The 25,065-nt window shown below is 41.5% G+C and overlaps 1 protein-coding gene and 1 long non-coding RNA gene across 11 annotated transcripts in view; one reads left to right on the top strand and one right to left on the bottom strand.

Annotated features, from left to right (window-relative positions):
* HIPK1 (homeodomain interacting protein kinase 1) overlaps positions 1-16,084 on the bottom strand; it is a 52,199-nt gene extending 36,115 nt beyond the window's left edge. For 8 of the 10 annotated variants that reach the window (XR_006712637.1, XR_006712638.1, XM_045478707.1 and 5 more), the window contains exons 1-2: positions 15,565-15,821; positions 4,756-5,833 (exon numbers count right to left, since the gene is read on the bottom strand). Coding sequence is in view for 8 of the 10 variants with exons in the window: in XM_045478707.1 (XP_045334663.1) it covers positions 4,756-5,831 (1,076 nt within the window). In the remaining 2 variants the exon portion in view is untranslated. Of the gene's footprint in view, positions 1-4,755; positions 5,834-14,877; positions 14,998-15,564; positions 15,822-15,978 lie in introns of those variants that run through there. The other 2 variants (XM_045478708.1, XM_045478709.1) reach the window with 2 other exon arrangements.
* Positions 16,085-20,653: 4,569 nt separating this feature from the next.
* On the top strand, positions 20,654-21,464 carry LOC123598487. The gene is made up of 2 exons (XR_006712639.1): positions 20,654-21,070; positions 21,197-21,464. It is a non-coding gene; the product is annotated as an uncharacterized LOC123598487 (long non-coding RNA).
* The last annotated feature ends 3,601 nt before the right edge of the window (positions 21,465-25,065 follow it).

The following is a 25,065-nucleotide window of genomic DNA, read 5'->3' as shown; positions in this document are numbered from 1 at the left end:
CCGACTTCGGCTCAGGTCATGATCTCTCTGTTCGTGAGTCCAAACCCTGTGTTGGGCTCTATGCTGACAGCTCAGAGCCTGGAGCCTGCTTTGGATTCTGTGTCTCCCTCTCTGTCTTTCCCCCGCTGTACTATCTCTCTCTGTCTCTCAAAACTGAATAAATGTTAAAAAAATTTTTTTTTTAATTTTTAAAATTATCTATAGAAGCACAGGGAAGAGAGGGAAAAATCCAAACTGACAATACTCACTTTTGTAGGAAAATGGCATTAATTGTACTTTAGACATGGTGAGTGTCTTTTCTTTGAAAATACATCCCATCCTTAAAAAACAAATACTAAACAGGCTCTGATTACTGTAACCAGGTTGTAGAAATAGCAATCCCTGTCTTTTGATTTCTCAACTTCAAACTTCTTTAAACTAAAAAACTCCTCCAAAGTTATAAAGCGTTATTTTACTAGAACCCAGAGCAAGCTGTGGGTAGGATCACTTAACAGCAGAAATTATTCTCTGCTCATTTTCATGAACACTCTTTGTTTCTTCCTGCCCATCTCAGAGGCATCAAACTTACTTATCAGATCAGATATGTTACATAAAGTCTTAACTTCCTGCATCTGTGGCTTAGTGAAACTGTAGTATGTTTATTTGTCTAGGATAAACTGAAAATACGCTTTCCTTCTCTAGACTTTGTCCTTCCATATATAACAAATACAGTGATCTCAACTTTCAATAAAGGCCAGTTTTCCATTTTTCAGAATGGAAAAGCACTGAGCTTGTAGGCATGGCAAACCTTTGTGCCTGAAACTCAAGCCCCAAAGACAGCAACTTTTCTTGAAATTAGTCTACATTTACGTGTAAAGTGCCCAGGAAATAAAGCATATTATTTCCACTGCCTAAGGCATTTAGCCATGCCCACTGCTAACAGAGACAGGATGGTGGCAAAAGTTTGTCAACTGATAATACTTTGGCATGTTATCAGCAAGATGAAGCAATGTAAACTAAAAAGGAGGGGAAGGGGAAGGCTGGCTTTGGAGCCAGGATGCTTCAATAGCCAAAGGGATTTCACAGAGGTTTTCTGAAAGATAACAGGGTGAGGACGTAATAGCCTCTAAAAGCAACATGAAGAATACCACTGTGGATAAAATTAATGATAAAGAAGGAATGCCTGAGCTGCTATTCCATTGGCTTTGGGTTCATTATCAAGTATTGCTGTGATAAAACAGAAGAGTCCCACTGCTAAATCCTAAATGCAGTCAAGCCCTGGATATTGGACTTCAGTATGCACACTAATTACTCAGTAATACACAGAAAGAACTCCTGTTTTTAAGGGGTAAACTTAGCTCCATTTAAAATTACTCCTATACTCAGCAATTAAATGCAATGGATTTGCAGGATGATTTGTTGAAGAGTAATCACCAGTGGACTTAAAAATTTGAAAATCCTATTTGTTTCCAAAAACAAAACAACCAAATTACTCAAATCGCAACGTGAATTTAAAAGGACAGGGAAAGGGGCAAAGACAGCAACCTAACACTGAAAATTATTCAAACGAATTACTTATTGGAGAAAGCTAAGCAGCCAGAACTATGTACCCCTCAAATCTTTGCCCCTCAAGAGAAAATGCCATCAAAATTATTTCACAAAATAATTCTTATTTCTATCACTCTTCTTCTATCTTAAAATTGCTTTCGTTACAAGCCAAGGCAAGCAGTTAAAGAACACCTGCAGGCCTGATTAGAGAAGAGATCAAGAAGCAAGAGCCCATCAGCCCCCACCCCACAGCGGTGCCCTCCCTCCTAATTCCCCAAGGCTCCCAACAAGATGCAGAACTGAGCTTGTAAGTGGACCTGTAGAGTGTTTCTGCAAATACACACAAGTGGGTAGTGGTGGGATTACTCAAAGGAGCAAACTAAAAGAAAAAGTAATCAGAACCTAAATCTTCCAAGTAGTGAATCAGTAAATGGAGGAGAGATTCTCAAAATTAGCCCAACTGCCTAGAGCAATATGAAACCAGAAACCAATGCTCTAGGAATTTCTTTACTCCATCTCTCTCAAGTAAGAAATACCATAGTTTTACAAAGTTATAAAAGGAAAAGATAAAAATAGAGAAGAGTGGATTCGAAGATGTAATGTGAAAATGTCATTATTACCCAAAGTGATTTACAGATTCGGTGCAACCCTTCAAAAACCAATGAGGTTTTTTGTAGAAATAGAAAAATTCATCCTAAAATTTATATGGAAATCTCAAGGGACTCCAAATAGCCAAAACAATATTAAAAGAGAATAAAGCTGGAGATCTTACACTCCTGATTTTAAAAGTTACTACAAAGCTACAAGTAATCAAAATGATGTGCTACTGGCATAAAGACAGACATACAGACCAATGGACAAAACAGCCCAGAAATAAACCCTTGTGTTTGTGGTCAATGAATTTTGACAAGTGTCAAGATCTTTCACTGGAGAAAGAATAGTCTTTTGAGCAAATGGTGCTAGGAAAACTGAATATCCACATGCAAAAGAATGAAACTGGACCCTTACCCTACACCGTATACAAAAATTAACTTAAAATAGATCAAAGAACAAAATATAAGAGCTATCTATGTCTATATTATATTCTTATAAGAGCTAAAAACTATAGAACGCTCAGAAGAAAGCAAAAGGGAAAAAACTTTAGGACACTGGTTTGACAATGATTTCTTAGCTATAATACCAAAAGCATGAGAAACAAACAAACAAAAAAAACACACAAACTGGACTTCATCAAAGTTTAAAACTTTTGTGCAAACACCATCAACAAAGTGAAAAGGCAACCCTACGGAATGAGAGAATATATATGCACATCATCTATCTGCAGAGGGATTAATACCCAGAATATATAAAGAACTCTTACAACTCAACAAAAAAACAACCCAATTCAAAAATGGACAAAGGACTTGAACAGACATCTCTCCAGAGAAGATACACAGATGTCCAATAAGTAAATGAAAAGATGCTCAAGATCACTAATCTTTAGGGAAATGCAAATCAAATACCATTTCACACACGTAAGGATGGCTATTATCCCTCCCATCCCCAGAAAACAAAAACAAGTGTTGATGAGGAGGTGGAGAGATTGGAATCCTCATGCATTGCTACTGGGAATGTAAAATAGTGTAGCTGTAGAACAGTTTGGCAATTCCTCAAAAATTAAACAGAATTATCATATGATCCAGCAGTTCTACTTCTAGCGACATACCCAAAAGAATTGAAAACAGGGTCTTAAACACTTGAGAGCTAATGTTCACTGCAGCATTATTCACAATAGCCAAAAATGTGGAAACCCGAGGGAATGGATAAACAAAATGTAGTACATTCATGCGCTGGAATATTATTCAGTCAAGAAAAGGAATGGAATTCCGATACATGCTACAGTCTGGATTAACTTTGAAAACATTATGCTAAGTGAGATAAGCCAGAAACAAAGGGACAAATATTGCATGATTCCACTTACATGCAGTACCTCGAAGAGGCAAATTCACGGAGACAGAAAGTCAGATAGAGCTTACCAGGCGGAAGGGGGAAGGTGGAGTTATTGCTTAATGGTTACAGAATTTCTGTTTTGGGTGACGAAAAAAATTTAGAAATAGTGGTGATGGTTACACAACATTGTGAATGTACTTAATGACACTGAATGGTATACTTAAAAATGGTTAAAATGGTAGACTTCATGTTAGGCAGATTTTACACCATTAGAAAAAAAAAATATGCAGATGGCATATTTTCTGAGCCCCTGTATGGTTAAAACACCCTTCTATTACTTTCATACATAATATAAACTTTTAAGTTCAGACTTTCTATTTACTCAAAATTTCATATAGGCATTTGACATGTTGGACATATCTCCTGATAAACATGTTTTGTGGATTACCTATTTTTTGTTTATTGTTTCACTTCTTGACTGGGTGAGTGGAAAATTTGTATTTAATGAATGATCACTAAAATTATCAGATTACTTAAAATTAATAACTAGTCAAATAAATGAGGTACTGAGAAATAAAAGCTCACTTCAAAAGACTTCCCCCTTTCCTTTCAGTAATTCTCCTTGGTTAACAGCACAAACAACATTGTATATACCACCCTTTAAGTACTGTCCCAATAATTACTATATATTAAAAAGGTAGCTTTGTTAGAAGTACCAATCTGGAAATATAAATCACTGAAGTATAAGGCACTTGGGTCAAGGACATTCTAGGATAACCAAATTAGCTCATAACCAAAAAAGTTCAAACTATTACAGAGAATGTTAAAACAGGAAGAGCCCTTGGTAATCAACAAACTCAATTCTCTAAATTACACAAGATAGGAAATGTATAAGAATGAAAAAACCTGGAATTATTCCCAAGGCATCCTACCTGCCAAGATAGGAATGTGGAAAAAGTAGCAGCATATGCCCAAATTCATTACAAATAAGTGAACATCTTTATATTTTTAAAGACTCTTTAGAATGGGAAAATTGGGTATAATGGCACTTACTAAAAAAGAACCAGATGCTAGTATTCATTCAACTAGAAACAACCTTCAGAATCAAACTGAATTTTTCCAGCGTTAAATAAAATAATGTTACATATAGGAATGCCACACAGGGGTATGAAGTAAAACATAGTATTCTATCTTGGACCCTGTAAATAAATTCATTGTTACATGTAGCCCTATGTAACACCTTTAAGTATGAAGACAGATCTCTAGTCTAAGATACGCTTTTTAGCATTTGCCACTTGCCTGTAGTAACGTGACTGTAAGTAGGTTGAGCACACGGCTTTGGAAACGTGACTAGCAGAACCAAAGTCAATGACCTTCACTCGGTAGGGTTGGCGCACTGGATCGACCAGCATTATGTTTTCAGGCTTAAGGTCAGCGTGAATCAGACCAAGGCTCTTGAGCTTCATCAGGGCTGTGGCCACCTGCTGCAAGATTGGTCTGATGTACTTGAGTGGCAGTGGGCTAAACTTGTTCTGCTTTAGAAAATCATACAAGTTCTGCTCCAGCATCTCAAACACAAGGCAGGTGTGATTCTTATGCTGAAAGCACTCGTAAGAACGAACAAAATTATACTCATCGGCATTTTCACTGCTTAGGCGGGAAAGGATGCTCACTTCAATCTGTCCTTGTCTGGCATAGGAGGGGTGATTCTTCAAGATTTTAATAGCCACAATTTCCTTAGTGCTCCGCTTCCAGCACTTAGCCACCTGTCCAAATGTTCCCCGGCCTAGGAACTCCAACACTTCGTAGCTATTGGTCATAGAGCAAAGGATCTCATGCTGGACCAGCTGGTAATCCCCTTCTCCGCTGGAACTGCTACTCTTTGTGGTCACAGTGGTGGTCGTGGCAGCAGCACCCACCACAGTCCTGTTTTGCAGCATGAGAGGGGGATGTTCTTCTATGATTTGCACGCTACCGTTGCTGTCAACTTCCTCACTTTTTCTTTTCAATCCACATTTTTGATATGGCTCAAGCAAAGAAACGTTGTTTCTGTGAGTCAGGGTCTGGCTGCTTTGGAAGGTTGCCGTAGCAGCACCGGCCGAGCTATCAGCAGCGGTTACAACGATACGCTCCGCTGCAGGAGCCGGGAGGAGAAGGCCCTGGTCGTAAGCAGGGATGTTGAAATTTGCTACCTGGTGAGAGGAGCTGGCTTGCCCTTGTGTGGCTGGGAGGGTTTTGCTGTGGGTATAATATTTGTCGTTGCTGCTCTGTCCAGAAACATCCCAGCCAGAGGGCTCTATTTTCAGTTTCTTCGCACTGCAGAAGGCACTCGACGACACTGATGGGGGGGAAAACACCTGCAGCTGTGATGCCATACCTACATCGAGAGACAGGAAGAATTAGATCCTCAATTTTATACAACTCCTCAACTAATAGATAAGAAAACTTTTAGTTTAGAAAAACCACAAGTAAAATGTAACTATCTGGCTAAGATTTCATCTCACACATTTTCTAAAACATGTTTCCTAGCACAGAAAGTTCAACCTTCTGGTCTAAATACACAACCGTAAGCACTCTTTGAGACTCAGCAATAGTAGGTCATATTGTTAAAAGAGCATGAACATCTATGATGGTTTATAAAATAATGAGCATGATAATAACAACAGCTTAGATGACTGATCCCTTACTATGTGTCAAGTAGTAGTCTAAACACTTCACATGCATTACTTATTTAATTCTCACCCTATGGAGAATATACTAACACTATTTCCACTTTACAGATGAGGAAACTAAGACACGGAGTGTTTAAAGTAACTTGCCCAAAACAGCACAACCATTAAGTGGCAGCACAGGTATTCAAACCCAGACTCTATGGCCCCAGAGCTCACTCCACAGCTGTCTTGACTCCTGCCCTGATTAGCTTTCTATTTTTTTTTTTAATGTTTATTTATTTATTCTTGAGAGAGAGAACGTGCGTGCATAAGCAGGGGAGGGGCAGAGAGAAAGAAGGAGACACAGAATCTGAAGCAGGCTCCAGGCTCTGAGCACTGAGCACAGAGCCCAACACAGGACTCAAACCCACAAACCCATGAGATCATGACCTGAGCTGAAGTCGGACACTTAACCAACTGAGCCACCCAGGCACCCCCTGATTAGCTTTTTGATCAATTCTTTAAATTTAGACATAGATGGCATGCTTATAAAATTTACAGATGAACCACATTTGGGCAGGATACTCAATATATTGCTAAGGAACAGGTCCAAAAAGATCACAATAGGGTAGAAACCACAACACAAATCTAGCAGATGTAATTTAATACAAACACAGAGTCCTACTTAGGTCCAAAAAATATGACTACCACAAAGCACAAGGATAAGAAATACAAGGCTTAGCGGGAGCATACGTATACGAAAAACACTTTCAGTTGGTAAGAGAAACATTATGTGATAATGTTCCCCTCCCCTCAAAAGCTATTTCAATCTTCAGCTACATTCATAGAAATAGTGTCCAGAATGTGCTGGACAAAGTGAATGCTGTCTACTCTGCTCAGGTCATACACTATTTTAATAGTGTTTAGCTCTGCCCACTACAATATAAGAGGACCACTGATAAAATGATCAGAAAAAAGTAATCAAATGATGTGAAACCTATAGAGAGGATCTCCTGAAGAACCACAGGAAGTAATTCTCACAAAAAATATGGAGAAAGGGGGTGAGAAAAGCCCAGCTTTTTGTCCCTGAACATCCGTAAATATCTCAAGCTCAATAAACCCCAAGACTCCCAAAGCTAAAACTTTTAGAATAAAGTCCAAACCACTGACATAGCATATAAGCCATTTCGTATTTATCTTCTCTCTTCTCGACCATGTAACACTCAGATGCCTTCAGGCTCTACATTAGTCCTCCCTCTCTTGTCCACACTTCCCCCGTTTTCAGTAACTACTTCCCAGGGTTAGTCATCTGCAAAAGATTCTCCAATCTTTATTTCTAACTCAGACTTCTCTCTCCTGAACTTCAAATTCTTATTTCCAAATAACAATCCCACGCTGCAATTTGGATATCTTGAATATACCTCAAATTTAACATGTACAAAATTAAATTTAGGAGCCTCGACCCCACCCCCAGTCTTCTGTCTCAGTTATGAGACACCACCATATATACAACATCTCAAGCCAAAAATCAGAGAGGAAATGAGTCTCAGTTTCCTCATCTGTAAATTGGTGATAGCAATACCTACTTCATGGGCTTACTCTGAGAATTAAATTATTTAATACATACGAAGTTCTTAGTGTCTGGAATTCATTCTTCTCCCTTTATTACTTCATCTTTAATCTATAACCAAATCCTACCGATTCTACCACCTAAGTATATTTCAGATCAGCCATTTTTTTCTACCCCTATTGGGACCTTTCTAGTTCAAACAGCCAGGAGCCTCCAAACTAATCTTGAATGCACTCTGGGGATCTTTGTTTTTAAATTATGCAAATCAGATGACTGCTCTCTCTTTCTTAACCACCTTCCTCCTCCTGCCTCCAAAGTTTTCCATTGCTTTGTGGATAAAATCCAAAATCCTCAATCTGCCTTAACAAGCTCTACAAAAATCTGGTTCCTGTGTTCCAAAATCTCCCATTCCAGCCATGCTGCCCTCCTTCCAGTTCTTGGAAGGCCCTCTGATATGCTGAAGATTTTCTTCTGGGAAAACCATTCATTCTCTCTCACACACACATACACCACCATCCTTCCCACCATGCACACCCATAGCATCCTGCTCCTCCCTTACAACTTGAAATTATTTATTTAATGTTACTTACATTCCCAGCTACAGGATAGTTGCAATATACGGACAGGCAGTATTCATTGGATGATTCTGACCCTTACCTACCAACCTCCTATCTACTCCCTACCACTCATTAAACTGCAAGATTTTCAAATGCTTGGTTTTATTTTTCAAATATCCCTCTCTTTTATCTGTGCAGTCTCTGAGATACAGGGGAAGTTTCCACTCCGAAACACATAGTATAATTTTACCAGTCATAAGAGAATAAACACACACAAGAAAGGAAGGAAGCGTGACAAAGGATGTTACAGACATAAAAAAGCAATGTGTACATTTCTTTGTGACTGAATGTAACTAAAAACCATCTGCACTGGACTAGACAGCTGGAATGAAGAACAAATCCTCAGCCTTCAATTTCTAAAATGTGATCTGGATTTACCTTAAACAAGAGTTTCCATAATTTACATGAACCTTGAAGACAAAAAAGTGTAAATTAAAAGTTAAAGTCAGTGCAATTTAACTCCACAGCTAGGAATTCATAAGTCATCTTGTTCTGCCTATATCACTGACGTAATACCAAATTATAATAGAAGAAAAATGTTAAACAAAGTAAGACCTTTACAAAATTTACCTATTAAAATTTATGCAAGAATATTTATCATAAAACTGAGCCAATTTTTGAACAATGAAAGGAAGCAAATTTTTGAAATTTGTTTTCCACTGTGTATCTGTTGAGCTACTAATTTTAATAATCTATGAAGAAACAGGAGCACAGGAGTGCCTGGGTGGCTCAGTCGGTTAAGCGTCCACCTGCAGCTCAGGTCATGATCTCACAGTTTTTGAGTTCGAGCCCTGCGTCGGGCTCTATGCTGAGAGCTCAGAGCCTGGAGCCTGCTCAAATTCTGGGTCTCCCTCTCTCTCTGTCCCTCCCCCACTCATGCTGTCTCTGTCTCTCAAAAATAAATGTTAAAAAAATTAAAAAAAAAAAAAAACAGGAGCACAAATTTTATATACCTAAAAATATTTAATGAAAGAATTTGAATACAAAATTTGTAGTTTGTAGCTATGTCTAAGAATATGGAAGCCTAAAGTAATAATACTGAATAGAATTCATGAAGTTTAATGCCAAATTTTTGAAAGTACATTAATAGCGAAATATTTTTTAAAATATTACATTTACCAGAGTAATGTTATGGACAACTTTCACCCAATACACAAAATAATAGATACTGGTGGTTTCAAATCTTCACATTGAGCACTGCAAAAAGCACAAGTTCTAGGAAATTTTTCTGAAAGTTTAAGTATATAAATAAATGAATATAAGTCTTATTCAGTAAGACAAATTTCTATGTCTACCCACAGGGAAAGAACAATCCAGAATTTCACTGGCCTTCCCCACAGCATGTGTGTATGGTAATTAATATCATGCCAGTGTGGCTGAGACTCATCGTGACCTCAACAAGCACTAGGTGAGGAGAAGATACAAAATCAAAATTGCCTAGAAAAATCAACACTCTTATTTATATCATTCAGCTACAAGCAGCCATTTTTAGACATAAGATAAAGATACTATGTTCCATAAAATTTGCCTTTGCAAAGTGGGGAAGCAATTTTCTTCCTAGGGTGAGACCTCCCAAAGGAAGATATGGAACAGGATTAACATCTGTGGAAAACTTACTATGTATCAGACTCTGCTAAATTACAAATATTCTCAATTCACATGAGAACAGCTGCCAATAAAAATTATTTCTGACTTCTTGAAAATGTCCTACCTCTTGACTCTAATAATAAACTAGTCTTTTCATTTCATACCTGACTTTTCAAGTGTTTAACCATCTGAATATAATGACAAATTAGGCCACTGCATTAATCTGGGAACTAGAACTAACAGGCAAAAAGCTATTGATGCTTGTATTAATTGCTAAACAGAATTGAGTCTTGCTAGAACCCAAGGCTTTCAAAAGCAATAAAATTAACAGCCTCCCCATTCACTCCCTGACATGGTCCCATCTATTTAACAACATTTATTATGGGCAGCACAGGTAGGTACTCTTACTGTAAAGAATTCAAATATTATAACTATGAATGGAACAGTTGGTTATGACAACCAAGATAATCATTTGCCAGAGTTCTGTCTTTACCCTTCAGGTAACTTCCATCTTCCACACCAATAATAAATTCCTACTGCTTTCACTTAGTATCATCTTTGCCTCTTTGATACAATTTAACAATTGGTGACCTAAAATAACCTAAAATCAATACTGTATGTTGACTGCCGCCTCTGAGGCACTTGTCCTCGGCTGACATGTACACAGATGTACATATTCTCGAGCACGCTGATATGTAAAGACTATTCATATCATTCAAGTAGGTAAGTGAGAAAACACAAGCTGTGAAAGTAAAGCAAGCAGGTTTGGGAAGAAAACTCCTTCACTGCAATATCATCTCGCTCTCCACTCTACCCATTTCTCTCCGCCCCTGCTGACAATCCTGGACTAAGCCTAACTTGCCTCCCCCAAATGGTACTCTCAAGCCTCCTTTTCAAGCTCCTTTCTCCCAATGCATTCTTTACAACTGAAGTTTTAAAAAGCACCAATCCGTCCCCTGCTTAAAACCTTACGATAAAGTCCAAAATCTCTAAATTTCCAGCAGTGCTAAATTTCTCCTATCCTAGTTCCTTCACACGTAACGTTCCCTCTCTGAACTTTGTTTTTGCCTGTTAGCCTTCTCTTTTTCTAACTTCTGCTTATCCTTTTAGTCTCTCTGCTTAAGCCTCACTTCTTTCAGTGTGGTACAGAATGTTGGTTTGGATCAAAATCTACTCTCTCATTCACCCCAGGCACATGGCTGTGTTTACCAGTCCCTCTCACCAACAGAAAGTGATGTGTGGGTGAGCTCTTGGTGTTCCTTTCCATTTCCAGCAGCAAGAACCTAGGGAGACCCAGGTTCCACCATGAGACCACGTCCAAGGGAGGCAGAGCAGTAAGATGTAAAGAACGGTCTCTGGATGATCAGAGCAGAGCCGCCTGCCCACCACGAATGCTCAGTTCAACCCGGAACATTTACTTCAGGCTGTTGCATGAGAGAAAAACTATTTTCCTAGGTTATGTACATTTTAGTCAGCCTTACGCTGACAAATACACTCAGGAAAGCCTTGCCCAGACCACTTCATACTAGCTTACGTTTCCTGGTAAAGCCTCTCATAGCATTCTCTACCACTTCTTACCACTCACCACACTTGTACTTACCTATTTCATTTATTCACTTAACAAACATGTATTGAGTACCTAATATGTCTGCCTGGCACTTTTCTAGACACTAGGGATAACAAGTGGTGTTCCAGATGGACAAGTTCCCTTATCTCTTGGAATTTACTTTCTGCTGGGAAGACAAATACACACACACACACCCAAGAAAATAGTAGCTAGTGATAATGCTATGATGAAAACACAGTAATATGATACAGACAGTGGGAAGGGGAGACATACTCTAGATTTGGTGGTCAGGGAAGGCCTTGTAAGGTGGTAGTACTTACACTAAGACCTAATTGACAAGAAGGAGCCACCCCAGTGAAAGAGAACAGTTGGTGCCAAGGCACATTCTTGGCCTATTTGAAGAAGAGATCCAGTATGGATGGAATAGAACAGGGAAGAAAATAATAGAAGCAGGGCCCAAAGAGGCAGACAAGGGCCAGATCACGTATTAACTCATGAGGTCACCCTAAATTTCATTCTAAGTATGACTATTTATTCCAAAGTTGACATCCAAACTTCAAGTTTCATGAGGACAATTCTCAGTAGCACAGAAGGTTTCTCTTTCTTTCTTCCTTTCTTTCTTTCTTTTTCTTTCTTTCTTTCTTTTAATCACCAGAATCTATCACAATGGTTAGCATATAGTATGTGTCAAATGTTTGCTAGGATGAATGACTAGAAAGAGATCACATACTTCTCCATATGTAAACATAAGGGGATCTCAGGTGTCATTCTAAATTAGAGCAATATTCAAGTGAGACAGAAATTATAGTCCCTTGCCTACAAGAGAATATATAGATTAGTTTTCTAAGCGTAGTGATACAAAAGGAAAAAATAAGCTTGAAACCCTAAGGACACCATTTGAATGGAAGTTCCCCACCCCTTTCCTGTAGAACTTTCCTTCAGAAGGAACCAACAAGCCAGCTCCCCAACCAGTATGCAAAGAGAGGGTGTGGAATAAGTGGTGTTAGCTGATGAAAGACTAACTCTACAATTCTATGTAATTTACAGCCATATAATCAATATTTTGTAATATCTTGGTAAACTGGCTGATGGGTACTTTCCTTCTAAGCAGGACATCTTCTCCTAAATTTCAACAGCTCTGTTATTTATTTGAAATGATGAATCTATAGCAACAGAACCAAAGAAAAGTAAGTCTTTTTTGTGTTTGGTAAAAAAGTACCAATCTTGATCTTGATGTATGACAGGACAGTCTACAAGTCCCATAAAGTTTAGAATGAAGAAAGCTATACCTCGAGGAGTTTCAAGCACAAGGAAAATGTCAAATTAACAGCGTAGATGAATATGGAACATAAACGCTGGGATGAACACTGTTTAGATCCGTCAGCAAAGGCCTAAGGAAAACAGGACTTAAATCAGGTAACAACAGTTTGGCAGATGGAAGGTAGAACGAGTTCTTTCAGATGAGATAACTGTTACCAGTGTGCCAGGGAATGCGGAAAAATGAAAAACCGTTTCTAGGAAGGAGATGTATTTGAGAAGCAGAAGACACTAGCAAAACAGCTAAAATGGACCTTACAAGATTCTTTCCAAAACCCCCTAATTCCAAGATGAGAAAAAGGAGACCCAAGAAAGGCAGACAAGTTTTACACAGAGCTAATGAGTAGCAATGCTGGCAAAGAATTCAGGTCTTCTGATTCTTTTCCACTAAACACTGGGAAAGCACTGTACCAGGTGCCCTTAAAGATTCCAAAAGAAATACACACGTTTCCCTATCTTCAAAGAGCTTAGAATATTGCTCAGATGATATAACCAAAAAGAGAGAGAGAGAGAGAAAGAGAAATATAAAAACAGGATGTAAGTTTTTTTAAAGAGCCAAATTATGCTCTACAAAAATACTTAAGTCATGTAGGGAGTTGGGAAATTAGGAACAAAAAAGGAAACAAAAAGCAAATCAGTGACTGTTGAGGTAGTACTTGAAGGAAAAATGATTTTGATCACTTGTGTTCAGAATGGCATGAAATGTAAGGGAAGAGACTGGGGAGAAATTAATAACTATAACTTAAAAAACAACTAAAAAAATATGGATTGCTTTATGCAGTCTTGAAAATGAAAATAAAAGGACAGATCAGGAAGTTCATGTTTGCAAAATTAGTTCAAATTACAAAAGGACCGGTTACAATATATAACCAACAACAAGTTACACAAGTTCCAAGTGTAAGAAGTTTACAGGGCAGGTCTGGATCCCTGATTTCTCCCAACACAACCAGTGACTAAGCTGTGCTTATGAAAACAAAACCACAGAATGAAGAAATTCGATTTTCCAGAGAACTGTGAATTTTGAGATTATCTTCTTTTTCTTTTAGGAGGGAGTTCTGGTTTGGTTTTCAATCTCGAGTTACCAATCAACTTACTCTACAGTCCATAAACCTATAATATCCAAAAATAGTATAAACTATTTATGAGAATCACAGCAAAAGTCCTACTTACCAACTAGAACCAGTAGACACATTTACAAGATCTCAATCACCATTTTACTCATCAGATGCTTTACTGGCTTGGCTGCCTTCAGTCCCAACCACAAGTGACTTTACCAGAATATCTTTCAAGCAAGGAGCAGTATCTTAAAGTAAAGGATACCAGTATTGTAACACAGAACCCAGGACCCATTACGTGTGGAGGTCCAAAATCACCAGCTAAATAACAATTATTAAGTAACAGGACTTGTTAGATTTTTTTCATGTTTTACAGAAAGCGTTAGACCTACATAAATAAAAACTGGTAATGATCTGAATTCTCTACAATCTCTAAATCACACACACACACACATACACACACACACACACACACACACACACACACACACACACACACACACCAGACCAGGAATCTAAAATAGCTTTACACAAACAAGAACAAAATTGTAGGTTTCGCTGAGGGCATCAGCCACTTAATTTAACCCCACTTCATCAAGAGCAGGAAGCCTGGCTGCTGTTTTCATCAGTTACTAAGGAACAAATAAGATAAAAGATAGAGCGGGCAGAAGAATTTTTACAGTTGAAATGAATACTTTGATGCAATCACTGAGAATTCCCAAAGTGTCACTAAGGAAAAGCACCTCGGGCGGCCTCAAAACGAGTCCATCCACAACTGAGGTCGAGGTTTAAGCGGAGGAAAGACAATTGGAGCTTGGGATTGTTTTTTCCCCTTCTCGAGCCCCTCCCCCCTTCCCCCACCTAAACAGGAAAGAAAACGCGCCCAGCATAAACACAGGCCAAGGCTCACGACTTGTCACCACAACAAACTGGAGGTTGGACCAGCGCTCCTGGAGACCGAGCCCCAAGTCTTGGTTGCTAAACACAAAAAGGGCCTCTTTCCCACAGACCTATGAAAGTGCGGGCCTTACCCAAGAGTTTTTGGTTGTTTCCTCACCTTCTCTCTCTCTCTCTTTTTTTTAACGAAAGCTTTGGGAAAGCGGCGACAGCAAAAGTTTCCCTCTGAGCCAGACCTCTAGATCCGCCTTGCACAGACACACATTAGGTGGGCTGGTCCCACGTAGTCTCCACCATCATTACAAATTACAAACCTAACGATTAAAGAACAGAAGCGGAGAGGACAGAAAAAGCTTCCACACCCACCCCACCACTGCCGTCCTTTCCAGGCACCGCTTTCTGGTCGCAAAGAGCACAAATAACCCAAAACCATGGTGATAAGCAGAGCTGTGAAATGCACACGCACAAGTCACACGCTGGGAACCTGCCACGGCGGCCGGGGGGTTGGGGGGGGGGGCGGAGAACCGGCCGGGTGAGGAGGCGCAAGGCGGCCCCCTGTCATCTAAGGACAACAACACGCCCCGAAGAGAAGTGGCAGCAGGCTGGGGGAGTTGCCCCGAAAACAAACCCGGAGCCTTCGCGCTTTCCCGAGGACGCAAGCCCCTCCGCGGCAGCGAACGACCGGGCCGCAGGGCTGGGCGCCGGGTCCCGGGTGGGGGCGCGCCCAGGGAGGCGCCCCCCGCAGGCCGGGCGCCCCAAAGAGCCCCGCGGCCCGGCCGGCCCCGCCTCGGGGAGCGGATGGGAGCTCGCTTCCCGCCGAAGCCCCTTCCCGCCCGGGCCGACTCACCGCCGGTGGGTCTGGTTCTCAGCCGCGAGCTGGGGCTGCCGTGAGGAGGCGGCGGAGGAGACGAGATCCGGGGCCCCGCCGCCGGGTCATCATACCCCCCGCGCGAGCCGGCCCGGGCCCCGGCCCCCGCCCCCCGGAGCCGTCCCCGCGCCTGTCCCGCGGGGGGCGCCCCCTCAGCCTCCCGCCCGCTCCGCCGCCCGGCCCCTGGCCGCCGCCGCCGCCGCCGCCTCAGCCCCGCGCGCTCCCGCCTCGGCCTCCTGCTGCCGTCCGGGGCCACCGCCGGGCCCCTGGCTCCGCAGCCGCCGTTGTCGCCAGGCCCGACGAGTCGAGCGCCGAGCGACCGCCCCCCCCCCCCCCCCTCCGGCGGCCCCGCCCCGCGGGAACCATTCACCGGCCCCGCGCCATGACACCTACTGAGGCGGAAGTGCCGAGGAGCGGGCCGATTAGGACGACAACATAGTACAGATGGGAGTGGGACCGGGAGGACCTCCGTGGGGAGCCAGCGTGGATCGAGTGCGGGGGCCGGATTCCCCGCCCCCTCCCTCCCCGCGGCAGACTCCGCGGTGATTTAAAGGTGCTTGGTGGCGGTGGGGGGGTCCAGCTGTAAAATGTCATCCCAGCCAGTGTGACATCACCACAGTCTAGTGTGACACCCCCAGAGATTGGGCAGCGCGCAGGGAGGCACTGCCTACCCGGGAAGCCACCCTGCTGGTGAGGAATTACCTCAATTTAGGCTTTAACGTTTCGTTGCAGTCTAGAGACGTTCTAGCAGAGTGGCCTCCATGTACGGGATCTGGAAGCCTCCACGTACATCAGGAGCCCCTCACTAAGGCTCTTCCACTGCCGCCTTAGGAACCTGGGTTTGCATTAGGAGGTGAGAAAGAGCAGCTGTGCTCTGGACCCAGCACCTCAAAACGAGCTGTGAGCAAATGCTACGGTAATGTTCTTGCCTCTACCAGGAGGTGGTAAGGCTGGGTATTCAGGAAACGAGGTGCGTTGGGCACAGAGCATTCTGAAAAAATGGACACTGAAAACTAGGTTATCCTCACAGAAAGACAGTTGCCGTCTTCCAGAGTCAAGAGACTGTAGGACTTCAGATGTACCTCCCGCTGTGTAAAATGTTCTTATTCCTAAAGTAGGGACCATTTTTAGAGAGACAGTGATATAATCTACTTTTTTCTATCCTGCAAGTGCTGGAGGCAGCAATGATCTGAGCCTTACAAAGTGACTGGTCAGCACAAGGGGTGTCTGCATATACTCTTTGAAGAGGTGGACAGATGTGGCTACGTTAAGATTTTCCTATTACACTGTACTTCTCAGATCTCACTTATACGTTCTTGACCTCTTTGGATCCCCATCTCCTCACCAAAAACAAAACAAAAAAAAAGGGATTTTTGTGAAAATGTGTTCATACTTTTGTGAAGAAGTGATAATGCTAAGTTCCTACGTTAGGCTTTCTTTTCTGGCTTAACAACACAGGGAGCAATACTATTATATTGGGAACCGGAAGTTTATTTCCCTAGGGGACCAAGGTTAGCAAGTGTTCAATCTCACAGGGCAGTTTTGTTTGCTTATTTTCACAGGGAATTTAGAGAACATAAAGTTCTACATTGGGCTGACCTGGGAAACATCAAAATAGAGAGAGTGGGCAAGTATGCCCACTTGGGGAGCCAGGAAAAAGGCAGAACTTGAGCTCTGGTGTAGAAACTGATCATGTTCAAAAGTCAGACTTCACACACACACTAATTGCTCACCATGACTTGGCTCAACCAAACTCCATGACCTGCTTCTAGGCCTCTGTTCGCTCAAGTTATGTCCCTTTCCTCTTTTCAAACACATCTCAAAATTCAGCTTTAGGGAGCCTTTCCTGATTGACCCCCACTTTATTCTAATCATTTAATTCTGCATCGTCATCTGTCTACTTAATTGACTTCCTTGTGCCTTATTTGTTTATTCTTGTCTATTTCCATGGTTCTCAGGCCATTTCCTCAGCCTGCCTCACTGCATGGAGACCTTCTCAAAATCTGCTTTTTTCCCCTCTCTAATATCATTCATTTATCCATCCAACAAATTGTATGCCTGCTTTACTCCAGGAACTCTCTTAGATACTGGGTCAGATGCCAAATGGATATGACATGAACTTTTCCTTTAGCTTACAATCTAGTGAGGGGGGAAAAAAAATGCATGGAGACATATATAAGACTTGAATGACAGAGCCAGGGAAGACTTTGGAGAAGGAGATATTTAAACATAAAATGGTCAAAGAAATGTCAAAGTTTAATGTAGTTAGGGTTCATTTGTCCATTTAGCAAATATCTATTAATAGAGTATCTTCTGTGTGCCAGGGACTGTATTAGAAATTAAAGATACAAAAAAGAAAGACATGGTCCATGCTCTGAAAGGGCTTACAGTTTGGCAGAGAAGTGGCATGATGTGGAATTAGTAAGGTAGATTGAATTGGATTTTATTTATTTATTTTGAGAGAGAGAGAGGGAGAGAATCCCAAGCAGGCTCCTCCCTGTAAGAGCAGAGCCTCCCCCCACCTCCCGGGGTTGGGGGAGGGGAGCGGTTTCAATCTAACTAATTGTAAGATCATGACCTGAGTCAAAATCAAGACTCTTAATCCGACTGAGCCACCCAGGTGCCTCAACTGAATCAGATTTTTAAGTTTGTTTGTTTGTTTGTTTGTTTATTTATTTATTTATTTATTTATTTATTTATTTATTTAGAGAGGGAAAGGGCAGAGAGAGAGAGAGAAGCCCAATCAGGCTCCACACTGCCAGCGCAGAGCCCAGCGCAGAGCCCAGCGCAGGGCTTGAAACCACAAATCGTGAGATCATGACCTGAGCTGAACTCAAGAGTCTGCTGAGCCACCCAGGCGCCCCCTGAATCAGGTTTTAAAGGCAATGAAGGTTTAATCAGACAGGTAATTAGAGGTTTAATCAGACAGGTAATATGAAGGAATCTGTGCTTTAAAGAGAGAGCGAGTGGCTGGAGGATGGCTGACTAGAATGTGTAACACTAAGGATAAGGCTCCATAGCTCAGGGGTTAGAGCACTGGTCTTGTAGAATGTGTAACACTAGAGAAATCCTAATTAGAAAGCTACGATGATGGGGCCTGGGTGGCTCAGTTGGTTGAGTGTCCGTCCTACTTACTTTTGACTTTGGCTCAGGTCATGATCCCAGGGTCGTGGGATGGAGCCCTGTGTTGGACTTCTGCTTGGGATTCTCTCTCTCCCTCTGCCGGCCTCCCCTGCTCACTCTCTTGCTCTCTCTCTAAAATAAAAAATAAAAATAAGCTATGATGAGGGTTTGGTCAAGCAGAGAACATGGAGAGAAAGGGGGCAGATTGAGAACTATTTCCTCCCAGACAGAATCAGTGCAGCCACAGAAGTAGACGGAGCCAATGCCAGTTGGAAGCATTAAATCTCACCTAGGGTATAACATTCCCCTTGGGCCTAGAGCCTAGATTCAGTGTTGCAGGCAAGAAGTCACTTGCTCAGGAGCTGCAGAGCTTAAGGCCAACTAGGAGAAGCTGACCAAAAGGCTGTGTCATGAGAAAAGTTTAATCAAAAAGCTAGTCAAACTATCAGAACAAGTAGTGAACCCAAGGGGCCAGGAAGAAAAGAGAATTCAAGCAGAAGCCAACAGTTCTAAAACAGGGAAAAACCATATGAGAGTAAAGGCCCAAAGGAAAGGATGGGGGGCAAAACATGCAAAAATGCTTTGAAACGAGAGGAAATCCTCAATGACTTTTAAAATCTAGTCTCCAGAAAGCTTTTTATTTGGGAATAATTCCAAACACACAGAAAAGTTAAAGAATTGTAAAAAGAGTACTCCTATATCCTTTATCCTTTACTTGGATTTGTTTATTAATATTTTGCCCCTTTCGCTTTAACAATTGCAGTCTCAGATAGACAATATACATACACATTTTTTTTTTTCTGACCATTGGAAAGTACATTGCAGGGGCGCCTGGGTGGCTCAGTCGGTTGAGCCTCCGACTTCAGCTCAGTTCATGATCTCACAGTTTGTGAGTTTGAGCCCCACATCGGGCTCTGTGCTGACAGCTTAGGGCCTGGAGCCTGCTTTGAGTTCTGTGGTTCCCCCTCTCTCTGCCCCTCCCCCACTCGCACTCTGTCTCTCTGTATCTCTCAAAAATAAATAAACTTTAAAAAAATTATTAAAAAAAAAGGAAAGTAAATTGCATACACCATGCTCCTTTATCCCTTAATACTTGAATGTCCTAAGAATAAGTACATTCTTTTACATACACCATATATACAGTTGTCAATTCCGGGAGACTTAACATTGATATAATACTTTAATCTACCATTCATATTCCCAGTTTTGTCACTTAATCCAATAACATCATTCTTACCATTTTCCCCCTTCCCATATAGGATCCAGTTTAAGATCATACATCGCCTGTCTCTGTAATCTCCTTCAATCTGCACCCATTCCCTAGCTTTTCTCGGTCTTTGATATTTTTGAAGAGTACAGCCTGTCCCCTGTGTTTGGACAATAGAATGTTCCTCATTTTACAATGGTTATTTTTATAGTTTGTCTCACATTTATTCATTATTAGATCCCGGTTATCCATTCCTGGCCAGAATACTACATAATTGATATTGTGTCCTTCCCAGGATATGAAACCCAAAGTCAGCTGATGTCACTGTCCCTCACTGGGCGATAATAATTTTGGTGGTTGAGGTGTCTGATTCCCCCACAGGATACTTACTATTTTGTTCCTAGTAATAAGCAATCTGTGGGGAGAATCTTAGACCATGCAAATATCCTGCTTCTTGTTAAACAGATTACCCTAGATTTAACGTCTATTGATGATTCTTGTTCGTAGCAATCCTCCCTTATCTCTCATTAATTAATTAATTTAGTTGTCTATTAATGCTACATAGGTTCATGGATTACCATGGTTTTCAATAATTTATAATTCCTTATGTACTTTATGTGGGTGCTAAAATTTTCCAGATCTAGTCAATGGGTACCTTTTCAAACTGTGTTTTTTTTTTTTTAGCATGTCTGAATGTGAGATGTTCTGGATTAGTCTTGATCCTTGCAGGTTCACCATTCCTGGGAGGCTTGGATTTCTCCACTGGATCTGGCCGGGAAAAAAAAGGGGCGGGGGTGGGGGGAGAAAATATGGATTATTTGTGTGGGAAGTTTTTATAGGCCAGGACTGCAGGTAGCAAACACATAGATCTACTCTGCACACGTTACGTTGATGGGAACTCAGGAACGTGGATGCTGCTAGAGAGATTAGGAGATGACAAAATCTCTCTGTGTGGCCAAGAGGAAAAGAGACATGACTCAGAAAAATTAGGCCAGTCTCTGTCACACTTGTCCAAAAGCCATTCCCTATGTTACATCTTCCATATTAATAGAATTCCAGTTTTATACAGATAGAAGGAAGATCCTTTGATTTCAAGAAAGGTGGCTTCCTTTCACCAAATCAGGAGATAAATCACAGTGGACCAAACCAGTCCTGGTAATTCCATTTCTCTTTACCAATGACTAATCTAGGGGTGGGTATAGGACTCAGTTCTGGTCAACAAAATAGGAAGGGAAGCCTACTGGGAGGCTCCTAGGAAAGTTTTTCTTTTTGTATAAAAAGACAGGAACTTCACAGAAGAAATTCTTTTGCTCCTGCCTCTCTTTTTGCTGAGACAAAGGAACAAAGACACCAGGCCTGGAGCTGCCATGGCCATCTTGTGACCATAAATGTGATAGCAAAGATGGACACAGTCAGCATGCTGAGGACAGCAAAGGAGACAGATAGAAAGAACGGGTCTTGATGACATAGGTAAGCTTCTGAATGAACCTGGAACTGCCCACTGCTTCTGGACTTCTTTTTTTAAGTAAATAAATGTTCTTGTGTATCAGCAACACTATTAGACAAGTTTTCTATTCTTTGCAGTCAAAAAAAAAAATTAGTCTTAAGCAATATAGGAGAAAACTAGGAGAGATTTTCTAGAAGAAGGAGCTAATTGGTGGTGTCCAATCTGAGAAGTAAAGGAGAATAAGGATGTAAGAGTGGCCAGTGGATTTGCAATTAGAAAGTCACTGCTGATCTTGGTAAGAGCAATTTTAGTGGCATGGTGGGGACAGAAATGATGTGATTTCTACAAGGGATTTTTCCTAATATGAGTGGTGACTGACAAATGAGGAAGGATGGTTTGGTCCAACTGGGTGATAAAATCTACTGTAGTCATTTCCCATATTCAGTTCTTAATATCCAAGGAAGCTGCTTGGGTCCATGCTGTCTACTTTGGCTACATCTGGGAAATCATGAACTGAATCATTTTCGTTGCTCTCTTTGCTACTCCCCACAGGAAGGAGCCAGGAAAGGTTGTTCTGGCCCCTTAACTGGTTTCATAGAAGGCAAATCCAGCATGTATGATGGGGACTAAACAGGACCTTTTTAAAACATTTCCTTCCAGGATTTATTGACTGCATATAAGTACCAGGCATTGAGCTAGACAGAATAAAAAGGTGCATAAAGCACATCCCATGACCTCTGGGTCCTCAACGTAATTAAGGAGATAAATTAGGAACAATTATAACAAGTTCAAGATTGGTCCTCAAAGTGGCATTACAAGTGCTGAGGAATATAGCAGTTAACTGTCTGGAGATCACTGCAGAAGCTTCTAGAAGTATCACTATTGACTGAGCAGGGACTTAAAAGAAGATAGCAGCACTATTTTGGTTAGGCCATCAGTGAGATGTTACTTGTTTTTTTTTTTTAATTTATTATTTTAATATTTATTTTTGAGAGAGAGAGTGTGAGTGGGGGAGGAGCAGAGAGAGATCCCAAGCAGGCTCCATACTGACAGCTACGAGCCTGGTGTGGGTCTCCAACTCATGAACCATGAGATCATGACCTGAGATGAAGTCAGATGCTCAACTGACTGAGCCACCCAGGTGCCCCAGATGTTTTTTGTTTTTAGTAACTCTCTACCTTTTTCATGCAAAATGTGAACAGAAGAATAAATATGCCATTATATTATCATATACAGGAGGCACGAGCTCTTAAGTATGACAGGTACTCCTTGGAAAGAAGTTATTGGTATTTACTAGGCTGCCTGAGAGCCATGGGGTTAGAAACTAAAACCAGAGAAGATGAGTGTCGTGTACAAAGCTGAGAAGTCAAGTACCCACCTGTGTTAGCGATCCACCTAGGATAATCAGGTGAGTACCCTCCTTTTATAGAGAAAGTCTCTCCTCTATATTGTTAGAAGGCCTGGTGCCCTCACAGCCCCCCACACTTCTCAACTTCCCCAGCGTCTCCCCCACTAAAGCTGGGTTGGTTGCCGGGCTGAATAATGCAATGGCAGGTAGGACCTGGCTTCCCTGCTCTCAGGTGTAAGTCTTGCTAATCTTATTTTCTTTTTGTATCAAAAGAGGACATTTTGGGGACTGGGTCCCAGCAGAAATGATGGCTTCGGTGGAAGGGGAGTTTGGAAGAAGGCCATAGCTGTGGGATTAAAGAGAAAGAGTCCAATACAACCAATGGAAAGAAAGGGAAGGTGAAACTAGAGAGAGGTAGTGCTTACACCACATTGTGAATGCCTGAAATGCCACTGAGTTGTACACCCTCAAATTGTTAATTGTGGGGCGCCTGGGTGGCTCAGTCAGTTGAGCATCCAGCCCTTGATTTCAGCTTATGTCATGATCCAAGAGTCCTGGGATTGAGCCCTGCATCGGGATCCATGCTGAGCATGGAGCCTGCTTAGGGCTCTCTATCCCCCTGCCCTTCCCCCCTGCCCTCACTCTCTCTCTCTAAAATTAAAAAAAAAAAAAAATTTTTTTAATGGCTAATTGTGTGTTATATGACCTTCACTTCAAAAAAAAAGGAGGGGGTGGGAGATTTGCAGGATTCAGAGGTAATGAGCAAGAGACTTGATCCCTCGTTTTCCTGATTTTCAAGGGTCAATCCAGAGACTTCTGGGAGAAGAGCTGTGCCTTAAATACTCATACAACTGTGTCTGCTCCTCCTCAGACCCTCCTTCCCCCCTAATGATTTCTGTTTCCCCCTTTATCTACACATGACCATCTTACTCCCTCACTTTCTCCATATACCAACACTTTATTCAGCAAGACCAAGGGATAGTGCTTTTCTGTTGCTTTCCCTGAGTCATTGTCATTTCTCATTATCCTGCCCCCAAAATTCTGTAGCTTCTCACCTTCAACCAACTGTTACACAAGCTTTTAGCACCTGCACTCCATATGTCTTTCTGTATTCTCGATTCTAAGTCAAAGCCAAAGCCAAAACAAATTCTCTGGGAAGGGACACAGAGACCCACAAGGGAGAAGGCTATGAATCAGGACAGGAACTTGAAATTCAATCACTGAATATAATTTGTGCTAAGTCATTTTGCACTTCCTACAGACTCAGAAATCAAAAATGCCCCAATGAAGTATCCCTTGCCTAACACAGTTCCTGATATGTGGTCAGTACCAGTAACTATTTGGCTGAGTAAATTACTGAGTGTTTATTCACAGTGTCAAAGCATCAGAATTCAGTTAACTATACAATGGAGTTTTGGAAATCTCAAAATAACAATCTTCATCTTTGGCTGTGAATTTAACTTTTTTTTTATTATTACTTTGGGAAACTCACTTTTATAAAATCTATAAGCTGTCATCAAGGGATTAGTAAGTGGTTCTGTCCATTGGAGGTGGGACAGGAGGAGGGGCCCTGTCAAAACCCGAAAGGGTAAATTCTCTGATATGAAATAGCCTTCTGCCTGACCAACCTCAGTGCACCCAGAATGGCCAGTACAGAAGAAAATCATGGGCTTTGGAGCCTTGATGTCAGTAGGAATCCAGAGTCTCTCAGTAACTAGGGTGTGATAGTAGGCATGTTTATAAAGGTCACCTTCCTCATTCTGTTCTAATGTTTATTAATTTTTAAGAGCAAGAGAGACAGAGCGTGAGCAGGGCAGGGGCAGAGAGAGAGGGAGACACAGAATCTAAACCAGGATCCAGGCTCTGAGCTGTCAGCACAGAGCCCAACGTGGGGCTTGAACTTATGAACCACGAGATCATGACCTGGGCCGAAGTCGGACGCTTAACCGACTGAACCACCCAGGTGCTCCTCGTTCTTAAATGGAGATGATAAACACCTTCTCCTTACCTTCCTCATTCCCTCCATCAGAAAGTTTCTTCAATGTTACTTTCAAAAAACATCCCAAACCCACTACTATTCATCTCCACGGATACAGACTTTCTGATCTCACAGACAGAAGTGAAATATAGACTATATAATATAAATATTATATAGAATATAATAAATACAGATTTTTCAGTCCTATCTTGATCAAAAGGGAGTGCATGTTTTAGTTATGAATATATTGACTAGGAGCCTTACAGAGAGAGAATGTACTCTCATGAACCAAAAATTACCTGTTCATTCTGGTGCTCCTCTGTAAGGATGTAGAATATTACAACTTGGTGAAGTAATCAAAAAGGTTCAATTCAGAC

This window comes from Leopardus geoffroyi, chromosome C1 (genome assembly GCF_018350155.1).
Source record: "Leopardus geoffroyi isolate Oge1 chromosome C1, O.geoffroyi_Oge1_pat1.0, whole genome shotgun sequence".
Taxonomy (NCBI): domain Eukaryota; kingdom Metazoa; phylum Chordata; class Mammalia; order Carnivora; family Felidae; genus Leopardus; species Leopardus geoffroyi.
This window is presented reverse-complemented; position numbering and strand designations above follow the sequence as displayed.